General features: G+C 36.3%; 1 protein-coding gene and 1 non-coding gene across 2 annotated transcripts; one reads left to right on the forward strand and one right to left on the reverse strand.

Annotated features, from left to right (window-relative positions):
- Positions 1-1,057: 1,057 nt before the first annotated feature.
- On the reverse strand, positions 1,058-7,220 carry LOC126779776 (uncharacterized). The gene is made up of 10 exons (XM_050503914.1): positions 7,179-7,220; positions 6,612-6,804; positions 5,955-6,207; positions 5,303-5,501; positions 4,596-4,741; positions 4,117-4,249; positions 3,517-3,598; positions 2,587-2,723; positions 2,229-2,399; positions 1,058-1,188 (listed from the first exon to the last, which is right to left on the reverse strand). Exons 1-10 carry the CDS (start codon positions 7,218-7,220, stop codon positions 1,081-1,083), a joined length of 1,464 nt encoding a protein of 487 aa, XP_050359871.1. The 3' UTR covers positions 1,058-1,080.
- Positions 7,221-8,908: 1,688 nt separating this feature from the next.
- Positions 8,909-8,990, forward strand: Trnas-cga (transfer RNA serine (anticodon CGA)). The gene has a single exon. It is a non-coding gene; the product is annotated as a tRNA-Ser (tRNA).
- Positions 8,991-13,759: the final 4,769 nt, after the last annotated feature.

Consider the following 13,759-nt stretch of genomic DNA (forward strand, 5'->3'; position numbering starts at 1 on the left):
CAAAAAGCTTAAGGGAGTTACCATTAAGGTTACTAAGGTCTAAGCTTAAAAAATGCTTAATAGATAAAAAAATTACTCAATAAATGAATATTTAAAAATTCAAGGATGTATTGAATGAATGAATAATTAATGAATTTGATGATTCATTCAACTTTAGTAAATGGATAATTTTGGATGATATTATTATATTTTATTATTAATATACAATTGGTGTGATCTGTATTTAATATTAATTACTTGTTAACAAATATATTTGCGTGCATATCGTGGACGAAATGTATTAGAGACTTATAAAGTAATCATAACATCTGTAAAACTAAGTTTTATGCAAATAAATGATTATTATTATTAAAAATTAGGTATTTACTCACGAGGACGATTCGATCGGGTTCTTGAGTTTACGATACAGCGCTGTCGCTGTATCCGAGCAATCTTGATAGTTTTTCTTATTATTTTATATATTATTTGTTACAATAACAGCCCGTTAATGTCCAACTGCTGGGCTAAGGCCTCCTCTCCCTTTTGAGGAGAAGGTTTGGAGTTTATACCACCACGCTGCTCCAATGCGGGTTGGTAGAATACACACGTGGCAGAATTTCAATGAAATTAGACACATGCAGGTTTCCTCACGATGTTTTCCTTCATCGTCAAGCACGAGATGAATTATAAACACAAATAAAGCACTGAAAATTCAGTGGTGCTTGCCCGGGTTAGAACCCACGATCATCGGTTAAGATTCACGCGTTCTAACCACTTGGCCATCTCGACTCTTATCTACATATTATTTATTTTAAAATATCGTTAATTATGATAAGCAATTCAATAATTAGGAAGGGCCGGCAGATATCTCGAAATCCAATAAAACATTTCTTTATTATTCCAAAAACTAATATTTGAATATTGTATTATCATATGTATGTACTAGCCGTAAAGCTTTAGGACTATTACGTAAGTTTCAATTTGGAAATCATACATTGCAACGGGACATTGTTGCTGGGACACAATGCTATAAAATTTATATTTATAAAAAAAAAACATATATACCCAAATCCGTTTATTTATTTATTATAATCAAACTAATTACAACATTGATCTGAGCTTCTTTCTGTCCAGTTTAAGTCCAGCGCCTCGCGGCAGTTCGTTTATGAAATGCACTCCGCCCGCCAGTTGCATCACATTTTGAGCCACCTGTAATTGAACGTTCATTGTAAAGCAAAAATATTGGATAATACACATAAATCCCAAATTTATTTCACTAAAAAGTTGAAGTTAGAATCCAGTTTGATGATCTTCAGCGTGGGAAGGAATTACATAAACTTATCCCTTTTTAAATTATAATAGGTAGGCTCACGGCAAATATCAGTGATGGTAAGTGACACCACCCATTAATATTAGTACCGGAAGAATTAACCATTCGCCAATGCGCCAATGACCATGGGAACTAAGATGTTTTGTCTTGAAACGCTACTCGTGTTATTGCGTGGATACATAAAAACAGATAATAACGCCAGTATTTCTCTTTGCTTTTTCTGTGTGCTGTATATCGTGTTTACACATCAAGTATACAGTAAAATATACAGTAAGTTACAACTACAGTAAGTAAAATACTGGTGGTAGGGCTTTGTGCAAGCTCGTCTGGGTAGGTACCACCCACTCATCAGATATTCTACCGCAAAACAGCAATACTTGATATTGTTGTGTTCCGGTTTGAAGGGTAAGTGAGCCAGTGTAATTACAATCACAAGGGACATAAAATCTTAGTTCCCAAGGTTGGTGGCGCATTGGCTATAAGCGATGGTTGACATTTCTTACAATGCCAATGTCTAAGGGCGTTTGGTGACCACTTACCATCAGGTGGCCCATATGCTCGTCCACCTTCCTATTCTATATAAAAAAAAACTAACAACTATTTTATATATATAATGCTGTCACTAACAGTGGCGTTATGTATATTAATTATTATGTGTTACGCGCGACGTCGAGGCGAGGCGTAAGCGATGGCTGCGAAGATCAAAGTAAGTGGGTTTTCGTACGGCGATGACATATAGGCGTACCGGATGACGTATGGGAACATGTAAGATGTCTGCTTGTCATATATTTAAAATTGTTGTATTTTCTACTCATTAAAAGGAATGCGTAACATATGTTTTAAAATATAAATATATATATAAATAAATGAAATAAATATTGGAAGCGAAGTTCTACATAAATAAGACGAATTAACTCACGTTCTTATTAAAAAAGTCTATGAGCTCCTGTTCGGTGACCTGGGCACCAGGTTTCAGAACCACGAAGGCTGTAGGCAGTTCTTGTGTTTCTCCGTGTGGAGCGCCCACTACTCCCACATCGTGCACCGATGGGTGCTGCAGCAGCACTGCCTCCAGTTCAGATGGAGACACCTGATGATAACAACTTCTTAAGAATCTAGAAGACTAAAACTAACTGAGTTTAGAAAGTAGTAATATATCGCTCCGCAGAGTATAATGAAATTATAAATTTAATACATATTATATTTTTATTAAGGTTCCGGTCGAAATTGAAAAGCCAACATCGTGTTCTGGTCGGACACTGGAAGTCATTAATTACCGTACAGCTGTTGTGTTTAATTATATCTTTTATCCTATCAACGACATAAATGTATTGGTCTTCGTCGTAGTAACCCAGGTCGCCGGTCTTAAAGAAGCCTTCTTCGTCCAAATAATCGATTTCCCCGCCGATGTAGCCTGCAAATTAATAAAACCTTTTCTTTCAAATCTCTTTTTTATATTTTGATCGTGTCCTATAATTCGGAGACCAAAGATAGGCTATATATCTATATATGCTAGATTTTTAAGAAGTTATCTGCGTCTAATCATTTGCCGAATTAAAATGAAATTTAAGCACGTAAATCTCCCACTGCTGGTCAGTGACCTCATCTCCTCTTCAAGCCAAGTTTTGGACTCTTACGATGTTTTCCTTCGCCGCTGTTTGTTATAGGTGGTGACCTAGTAGGAGCGTAACGTACATAAGTGGTAGCACAGATGCACCATCACTTGAACTAATAAATCGATGAGACGTTAACGACACGAAACAAAAAAGGTCCGACAATATTCGGTTGTGGTAGGGCTTCGTGCTAGCCGTTTGAGCGAGTACTACCCCACATATCATATGTTCTACCGCCAAATAGCAATACTTAGTAATTTTGTGTTCCAGTTAGAAGGGTGAGTGAGCCAGTGTAACTACAGACACAAGAGTTATAACAACTTAGTTCCCAAGATTGGTGGCTCATTGGCGATGGTAATGATAAGTTTGGACGGTGATGACCGCTTATTAATAGGTGGTCTGGATAAAAAAAACCAAGTTACAACAAGTTACAAAGTGCTAACTCTGTCAATTACTAAACTCTACGATGCAGTTGAGTTTTTCTTGACAGACAAAACTCAAAGTTATACGTAACTTGAAGCCAGGATATGCAGTAAGCTAACAACACAGTTGACGTACAGTTGTGGTTATAGACGAAGCCTGAAGTAGACTCACCTTGCAGGAGTGTAGGTGACTTACAACATATCTCACCTCGCTGGTGCGGCCCCAGAGGCTCTCTCGTCTCCACGTCTACGATCTACGATGACGTCATTTTTATTTAATATTTGCTAGGAATATGTCAAATCTACTAAAGTGTCCAATATAGATATAGGATTAGTATTGACCATAAGGTTACTGTTGACATTTGGGTTTTTACGTGCTTGAAGGTGAAGGAAAACCTCGTGAGGAAACCTGCATGTGTTTGATGTCATTGAAATTCTACCATATGTGTATTCTACCAACCCGCATTGGTGCAGCGTGGTGGAATAAGCTCCAAATCTTCTCCTCATAAGGGAGGGGAGGCCTTAGCCCAGCAGTGAAACATTAACAGAATGTTACTGTACTGTATTGTACTGTACTGATAGATATAAGATTAGTATTGACAGTCCGCCAAAAGGCTACGTGTGAGTAAGGTCTGTGTCAGTTAATTCAGTGACATTTTCACGTAAGTATATTTGAATAAACAAAGAAAATAGACTAATAGTAACATTAATACACTATTTGATACACTTTCAGATAAAAACAAAATTGGGTTTGGTTTGGAATTATTAATACCTTAACAACGAATACATTCCGCACGCAACCAACACTCCCTTGCCGATGTCCAAACTTTGCAAATTTCGAATTATTTATACATCCTACTTCCGTTAAACCATAATAATGGCTCACTGATTCAAGGCTTGGTATTCTGAAAGTTGACAAAATATAACTTTAATGTTAATCCAATATGGCGGTAGACATCTTAGTCGATGAAAAAGAAAGATGAAAATAAATTAGTAGTTGTTTTTTTTTCAAAATTTAAAATTAATTGCCAGACTAGGAAATAGACATTGTAATAATAACATTGGGAAATAGGGTGTTATGTCTCCTGACTATGTTATACTGGATAACTCACACTTTCAATCGGAACATAGCAATATTAAGCATTGCCTTTGGTGGTAGAATGTGTGGTGAGTGGGTGGTCTATCCAGATGTGCTTGCGAAAAACCCTATAACCAATATTAAAAGCAGGCTACATAACTATTTTTTCTCACCTCTTTTTAAAGGTATCTAAAATACTCTCGTTGCAAATTGTACCGCATACAGAAATTTTCCGCAACGAGCTGGTGTCATACTTGGAAATGTCCTTCACGCTATTGATGGCGGCGATAGTCGTGGGTAGTGTTGGTATAGTGTGAACCTGTATTAATTATAAATGAAAAATAATTTAGTTAAAAAATACCTATTATTATATTTATTCTTATATAGCAATACAGAGTGATAATTACAATATTCGATCACGGCGGCCATTTTTAAAGGAAACTAGCAAAGTGCAAGTGCAGTCTCTATTCCCTCACTCATGATCTGACATAATCGGAGACAATTTTGATACAGGGCCAACGGCTTTACGTGCATAACTTGGCATAAGAGTAAGCATTGTCAACAACCGAACTCTTGACTAACAAGAATTTCTTATCAGAGAAAACCAATGACTTTTGGCATGATCTCGACATCAGCAAGCTTTGACGTAGCAGTCGAATAAGATACCAAGGGTTTATCCGGTATGAATCTTATTAAATGTGGTTCAATGTAATCAATGCTTGTAAGTCTTTGAAATTGGGCGCATCATACTCAATCCTCGGAAGAACGTCTGTGCCTGACGGTCTACTCTGCTAATGTTTTACTATATCAGAAGTATTCAGAGGCCTTATATAAACGTTTTACATTGTATAAAAAATCAATTTCTCCCTTGATATCATACTCGCACCACATTCCAAGAAGCATTACTTAAACAATCTACTCTTAACTTATATTTTTGAATTATATCAAGTGTTTGTTCTCCATCTGGATCAGCACCAATTACTGTCACAAAACCCCCGTCCAGATGACGAAACAGTATTACGATTCCGTAGGAGTTCGACCAGTCCACTGATCCTAGTAACACCGCACCTTCATCTGCGCTGAAACAGACAGACAATTAATTATATTTAATAGAATTAAATCGCGTCCAAATATAAGTGGTTTTTTAAATATAATAGGTAGGCGGACGAGCAAATGGGCCATGATGGTAAGTGGTCACCAATGCCCTTAAACATTGGCATTCTAAGAAATGTTAACCATCGCTTACATCGCCAGTGCGCCACCAACCTTGGGAACTAAGATGTTATGTCCCTTGCGCCTGTACACTCACCCTTCAAACAGGAACACAACAATACTAAGTACCGCTCTTTTGCGGTATCTGATGAGTGTGTGGTACCTACCCAGACGAGCATGCACAAAGCCCGACTACCAGTGTTACCGTTGCCTAAAGCACTTCAGTATTGGCTATATTTGATTTAAATAACGAGAAGTAAAGATAAATAAAAATGTTTGACTAATTTCAACCACGCAGAGTGTCAGTATAGATCATTCACCTGCTTGAGGGATCCTGAGCAGAGCACAAAAAACTGTAATGGGTAAATTTAACTCCTTTCGGCATGCCAGTAGTACCGGATGAAAACAAAATAATTGCCAAATCCTCACATCCGTTCACAGGAGTCGCTTCGAAGTCCTCGACACTCGCGTGTTGGCTCAAGAAGTCCTTAAAACGTATCGCCCCCTCCACAGGTTCGTCGAAGACAATGGTCTTCTCAATGTCGGTGTCGCGATTAATGATTTCTTTGTTCTCTTGGTAGTTAGACGATGAACAAAATAAAATTTTTGATTGCGCTAATTGTAATCTGTGCAAAAGTGATACTGAAAACATTTAAATTATAAAATTGTATATAATGATTTTTTATCGTAGAAAAAATTAATATTCAATCAAAGTCTTGTTAATAAAATGTTCTTTTTATGAAATTATAGTTTCTCGAATGTTGTACTTATATATCAGTTTTTGGTTAAATGCTAATTAAAATAAGCCACAGCTAAAAATAGACAAACCTTGAAAGGAGGCGGCCATTTTGAAATATCTATGCAAAATTATATGACAATCGGATGAGTTTAAAACGTGAAAGCGTCGCAAATAAAAAACGTTCGTATTTATAGTATTAGAATAAGTAGACGAGGGGACTTACAGCCTGTACAGGTACCATTGATGTTAGCTAGTACAGCGCCAGCTAATAAGGTCCCAAAAGCAATAGGTATATATTCCATCCTATTAGAGCTGCATATGACAACTATATCTTTCTTTTTAACGCCAATATGAGCAAGCGAGAGGGCGATATCGACAGACTGTTGCGCGAGCTCGTTAAATGTCATACGTTCGTCCGTCGCAGCGTTAATCTAGAAATACATTATATATATCAAGCACTATTTTACAAGATATAATTTTGATATCGATGTATAGTATATTAGGGGCGAATATAAAGAGAATGAAGACATCGATAATTATTACAAAACATAATTATAGTAAAATAACAACAACAAATTTTTCTTCCTTTTTTTTAACGCTGGAAAAAAGGACTACCCGTTTACCCCACGGCAACAGTGGGAGGATATGTGGGGCTCGCCGGTGTCCAAGGCGCCGAGTGTGGCCCGACTATCGGAATACCCATTAAAAAACAGGCGGTACCCTTTCCGTCTTAACGGGATCGCTTGCGCATGCTACCGTGACGCTCTGACGATAGTAAAATAACCTGAAAACCCTTAAAAAATACGGCTTCTTTTGGTATGAGCAGGATGTATCGAGCTCTAGTCATTCCAATATTGCATTTGGAATGTTTGAGCGTCCCCATAGACATAACAACGAGATAAAAAATGTCTCGCGTATCGATTCTCTATTCCTGAAACTACACAGGTTTCTGCTCTCGACCTCTTGATCACAAGCTGGACCTTTAACAAAGGGACGTAAGGATGCTGCCCTGTAGGAGAGGCTGTGTTAGCAATCTGTGGACAATAAGGCCTGGCAGCATACATATGGCAGCTGTCACGGACATCTTTTGTTTTGCTTATTCTTTTTGTGTTAGCGGTTGCTATGGTAGCGATGATTGAGCGGGTTAACATTAGGAGTTCATTGAGAAATGTCGATGTGATTTATAAATTATTTTTACCGCAACTAATTTGAATTGTTTCTTTCTTGTCTTAAATTCGCAAATAAAATAAAGATGTCCTTAAATTCGCAATTTTGTGATTAATTACTTATTTGAATTTTAATAATAATAATATCCTGGGACATTATTCACACGCGGCCATGTTATCCCAAACTAAGCAGAGCTTGTACTATGGAAACCAGACAACTGATATACTACGTATACTACTTTTCTTTTGTAAATATATACTTATAAAGATAATTATACCCAGAGGCAGGACAAACAAACATGTTCATGCACACAAATGTCTGTTCTGGGTGAGAATCGAAAACGAAAACCCACAACCTTCGGCAAGTATCTACCAACCACGCCATTGGCCCGGCATTTATTCTGTCTTATAAATACATTTATTTAGGACCAAAAGGAGAAAAGGATTCTGTAAATCAGGCTAGTTAGATTAAAATATATATATATATATATATACTTACAACAGCAGCCCGATCGCCGAATGATTTAACTTTGTGCAACATATGTTTGCCGAGGTGTAAGTGAGCTGCGATACTAAAATCTTCATCATCACTGCCGTACAAATATAATTTATTTTTCAACATTTTTACAAATTTATTAAAAACTTTTTGCGTGCGTAAACTATTTGTAGCTACATTACTTACACTTTCTACTCTTTTTAAGTTTATATAATATCCGTGTGAAATTTTATCTATGCAAATTTACGTTTAATTCGTAATTATTTTAATTGTCTTTATCACTTTAAAAAAAGTCACGCAAAAAATAATAGTTTTTAATTTCGAAACGAGAACAAGATTAAGAAGGTATGTGTCGTTGAACTTGCTCAATTAACAAAAACATGCCCCGCGCAGGCCTCACATCCCCTGTATGTAAAGCTAATGCTTACGAAGAAAGTCATCACAAGTTAGTTCAGCATAACGTCTAAGGGCCGGTTTTTTTATTGGTAGTTAGTTACCCACGTGTAACAATACATTAGATAGTTAACTTAGATTTTGTTTGACGAGAAGGTGAAAATCGAGTAGACAAATTACTTAAATGTTTTGGCTTTATCTATTTCTAACTTGTAAAGAAAGAAAGGAAGACAACGTCATAGGTGGGTAGAGCCCACAAAAAGAATAGCAGGCATTACATGGAGAAGGAAGACGCAAGATCGCACTTTGTGGCAATCTTTAGGGGAGGTCTGTTCTGGGAAGCAAGACAATATTGGCGAAACTGGTGTCAAATAAGAAAATATAGTATGTAAGAAAGAAATGTATTATGTAAGATTGTTAAATAAAGGCTATTATTATTTCTGACTTGTGCTAGTTGCTAGTTTCAGAACTTATCCTCAAGCAGTCGTGGCCGAGTGGTTAAGGCGTCTGACTCGAAATCAGATTCCCTCTGGGAGCGTAGGTTCGAATCCTACCGGCTGCGAGAGCTTAATATTTTATTATTTCTATTTTTTAACTTAACAACCTTTAAAATTTATATATAAATATACAAGACAGAACTGTTCAGTAACTTTTTCTTGTCTGTTTGTCAATCATGAAAAAAAGAACAAAAAAGACATGTAAATTCATATCATTATGATGTCTTAAATTTTTTTAAGTGATAACCATCGGCCATAGACATTGGTTATGTACGAAATATTAACGATTCCTTGCATCGCCAATGCGCCACCAACCTTGGGAATGAAGATGTTATGTGCCTGTAGTAAGGGTTACTCAGTTTTCAAACCAGAACGCAACAATACCAAGTATTGCTGTTTAGCGGTAGAATATCTCTGATGAGTGCGTGGTACCTACTCACACAGGCATGTGGCCAAGGCTGGTGGCGCATTGGTGATGTAAGCGATGGTTAACATTTCTTACAATGCCACTGTCTAAGGGCGTTTGGTGACCACTTACCATCAGGTGGCCCATATACTTGTTCGCCTATTTATGCAATAAAAAAAGTCCCAATATGGCTAAACCTTCCTCTTCCTTTTAATGAGAGGTTTTATTCCACCGCGCTGCACCAGTGCGGTTTTATGGAAACCCCTGTGGCAGAATTTCAGTGAAATAAGACACATTTATTTCCTCATGACATTTTCCATCATCATATGAATTATAAACACTATTAAACACATGAAAATACAGTAAAGCGTGATTGGGTTTTAAACCGCGATCATCGGCTAAGATTCACGCGCTCCAACTGTGTTATCTCGTCTCATAGACGTTAATAGTGCGCATGGTCTAGTAGCTATTTTCTACCAAAGAATCAATTTCTTAGAGATAATTACTGAAGCTTCAAAAATAGTAGGATAATATTATATAAACAAAATATATAAGAATACAGTTATATAAAAAAGGATAAGTTTAGTTAATTATTACAAACGACTCCTAATTTATTAAATGATTGATAATCTATATCGTGTACCTTGCGATGTTGGAAGCTTAAATTAGTAAAAACACGACAACAATTAAAACAATCAATAATTGATTGTGAAATTAATTGACTGACTTCATGCAATACATATATAAAGTATCCGAATTAACTTTGAGCCGACATTCAAAAAGTTTTTATTTGAACAATAAAAAGGGTATTTTGTCAAAAGCATGTTAAAAAATAAATTCTATGCGTTCTGAAACAGCCTCGGTACCGGCGCATTTGCATTTTGATGTTTTAAACGAATTCAAGTCTTACGCTGATTATGATGCAATTGTAAGTATTACAATAATATTAATATAAATATCTTAAATCTAATCAGATTTAAGATATTCTTGTGCATATATTTAAATATAAGCTAGTCATGTACTAACTAGCCATCTTTGGGATACCCCATAGGAAACATTATTTAGAATAATATTGTAAAGAATTGTTTTGGGCTCTTTTTATCTCGGGCACAGCACTATCTGTTACTATTACGTTTCATTAGGAATTTTTGTGCTGAATTCTTATTTGACCCAATGTTTTGGGCTATGCGTGCTGTCAGTCGGCCATTTTGTTTTTTTTAAGTAGATTTATTTTGTGTATTTCGAAAACAACTCTAACTAATAAACAACGAATTAATAATTGAACAAAATCGACCTTTCACGCCGAAGATTGTGGGTTCGATTCCCACCCAGGACAGATATTTGTGTGCATGAACATGGCTGTTTATCCTGAGTCTGGGTGTGATTATCTATATAACTATGTATTTACAAAAGAAAAGTAGTATATGTAATATATCAGTTGTCTGGATTCCATCGTACAAGCTCTGCTTAGTTTGGGATCAGATGGCTGTGTGTGAATAATGTCCCAGGATATTATTTTTATTATTATTAATAGCCCTATTATTATGAATTACTAACACTGGCTCACTTATAATTCAAACCTGAACACGTATAATACTAATACTACGGGGCAACAGCACTAGTTTCGCCCTATAATATGTAATGAATGTTTGGTCATGATATCTATTATATGATATAAAAGTTCTGCACCAGTACGTAGTTGCTTCCTCGTTTCTGATACGCCCCGCTAGGGTCTGGAATACCCTCACGACCTCCGTTTTCCCCACCACTTAAAATATGGGTACCTTCAAGTTAATAGTGAATAGGTATCTTCTAGGCAATCGCGCTCCTCCTTAGACTGTATCTTCCATATAGCCCTAATTAGGGGTACTAGTTAGTTACTGGTATCCCTAAAAGAAGTTTTTAGTTTTCATCTTCATGAAGATCACTTTACATTAATACTTATTACATTGTTTGTGAATTGCCAAGCCGAGCCAAGAAATGTTTTCATTTATTTTCAACCGATTCGATCGTGAAAATAACTAACATATACGAATTCGCTTTCAGATTAACTAGAACACAAATGATCGTATCACATACAAGGAACTGTCACAGAAAATGGTCGATATTGTCCTTTCGTTCACTCATATGGGTGTGAAAAAAGGAAACGTGATTAGTATATGCAGCATGAATGTGATGGAGTTCATGCCAGTTGTCCTTGGTGCTATTGTGGCGGGAGCCACGTTCTCCCCGATTGACGTATCCTTTGGAGGAAGTAATACGATCCTGATATTTTATGGCAATATTTCCTTGAATATTTTAGAAGGCGAGGTATCCTGATGGCTTGATCACGTGAGGGTCTGAGCCAAAGCAAGCACCGCTGATTTTACATGTTCTTAATTTTGCTTATAATTTATTTCGCGTTCAGCTGTAAAGGAAAACATCGTGAGGAAATCTGCATCAACTTGTCGAATGAATGTCTGCCTTGGAACATTCACCATTGTACAGACCAACGTCCAACGCCTCACCATCTATATTCCAGAACCAACGGTTTTATGTACTACTTGATGTTAAGGAGTGTACAATCCCCAACTACCGAAACAGCCCAGGATTCAAGGTTCTGCTGCTTTATATGCTATCTTTGAGACAGACGAAGTAGTCACATTTCCAAAAATATGTACTATTAATATTATGTACTTTCAGTATCAATTTTACATAGATTCAATCTGGCTCGACCGAAAATCTTATTTTGCTCGCCACATGCCTACAACAAACATAAGGACACCATACAATTGGTAACGAGCATTGAAAAAATCATTATATTTGGAGACCCCACTGATGAAGCAATAGGATTCAAGGATTTCTTAACCCAGCACGCGAGTGTTGAGGACTTCGAAGCTCCTGTGAACGGAGCTGAAGATTTGGCTCTGATTTTGTACTCGTCTGGGACAACTGGAATGCCGAAAGGAATCAAGGTGACCCATTTAAATGTTCTGTTGGCGACAAACAAAGGTAAAGAGAGGTGAGTTTTTATCTATTTATTTAATCTTAGGAAGACAAAAAGTTACGACATACACAAAAATATGTTTCCACATTAAAAAAAACATATACAAATAATTAAATCAAAAATACAAATCAGAATAACAACAAATTAAAATGACAGATTAATTAAAATTTTACGGGGTATGACCAAATATAATAAATAATTTTGTAAAAAATAATTAATATACATTTCTATTGAAGGTGACAATTAATTATACATTTTATTTCCTTCAATGGCAAGAGAAATAAATAAAGATCATTGAATTTATTATTATGATTTATGTATGATCTGCTATCGAAGCTGTTGCGTACGTACTTACATTTAGATTTAGGAACATCAAGCAAAAAATTATTTCGTGTTTGCATGCGAGGACATCTCATGAATATATTGCTAAGTAAAAAAGAAGATTCAATATAGTTATTCAATAATTTGAATCGAAAGAGTTCATCATTTTCCATACAAGAATATCCATATAAGAATACGTTCTTATATGGATAACAGTAACAGCCTGTTCATGTCCCACTGCTGGGCTAAGGCCTCCTCTCCATTTTGAGGAGAAGGTTTGGAGCTTATTCCACCACGCTGCTCCAATGCGGGTTGGTAGAATACACATGTGGCAGAATTTCAATGAAATTAGGCAGATGAAAGTTTCCTCACGATGTTTTCCTTCACCGTCAAGCACGAGATGAATTATAAACACAAATTAAGCACATGAATATTCAGTGGTGCTTGCCCGGGTTCGAACCCACGATCATCGGTTAAGATTCACGATTCAATGAGAGTGTAATTACTCCTCGTTCGGATGTGAGAGTTAAGTTTTTTTTATAAAATAGGTGGACGGGCAAATGGAAGGTAAGTGGTCACCACCGCCCATAGACAATGGCGCTGTAAGAAATATTAACCATTCCTTACACAGCCAATGCGCCACCAACCAAGGGAATTGAGATGTAACTCGTGCCTGTAGTTATATCGGCTCACTCACCCTTCAAACCGGAGCGGTAGTGTATTCCTGTTATGCAGTAGAATATCTGATAAGTGGATTAAGCTGGTCCGAAATGAGACACCGTTGTCAATATTATGTTATTTATTCTCCGATAAAATCTTATTCCAAAAATAATTAATTTCTTAGCTCCTCTGTTTTCTTAAAAAGCCGCTACCATGACACTTGTCTTCATCCATAATGACAGTTAATGGGCAGATGTAATTTTATTGTAAGTTATATCTGACCTATACAGGCAATCAATAAAGTTTGATTACCTAACAAAGTGTATTCAAAAAATTGTGCTTATAATATAATAGAATGTGAAAACGTAAAGAATATAATATTTTAAGGACAGAAGTGAAATATCAATTAAAAATAAGTAATTAACCATAAAATAAAGAATTTAAGGACATTTTATCATGGC

This window comes from Nymphalis io, chromosome 29 (genome assembly GCF_905147045.1).
Source record: "Nymphalis io chromosome 29, ilAglIoxx1.1, whole genome shotgun sequence".
NCBI lineage: Eukaryota > Metazoa > Arthropoda > Insecta > Lepidoptera > Nymphalidae > Nymphalis > Nymphalis io.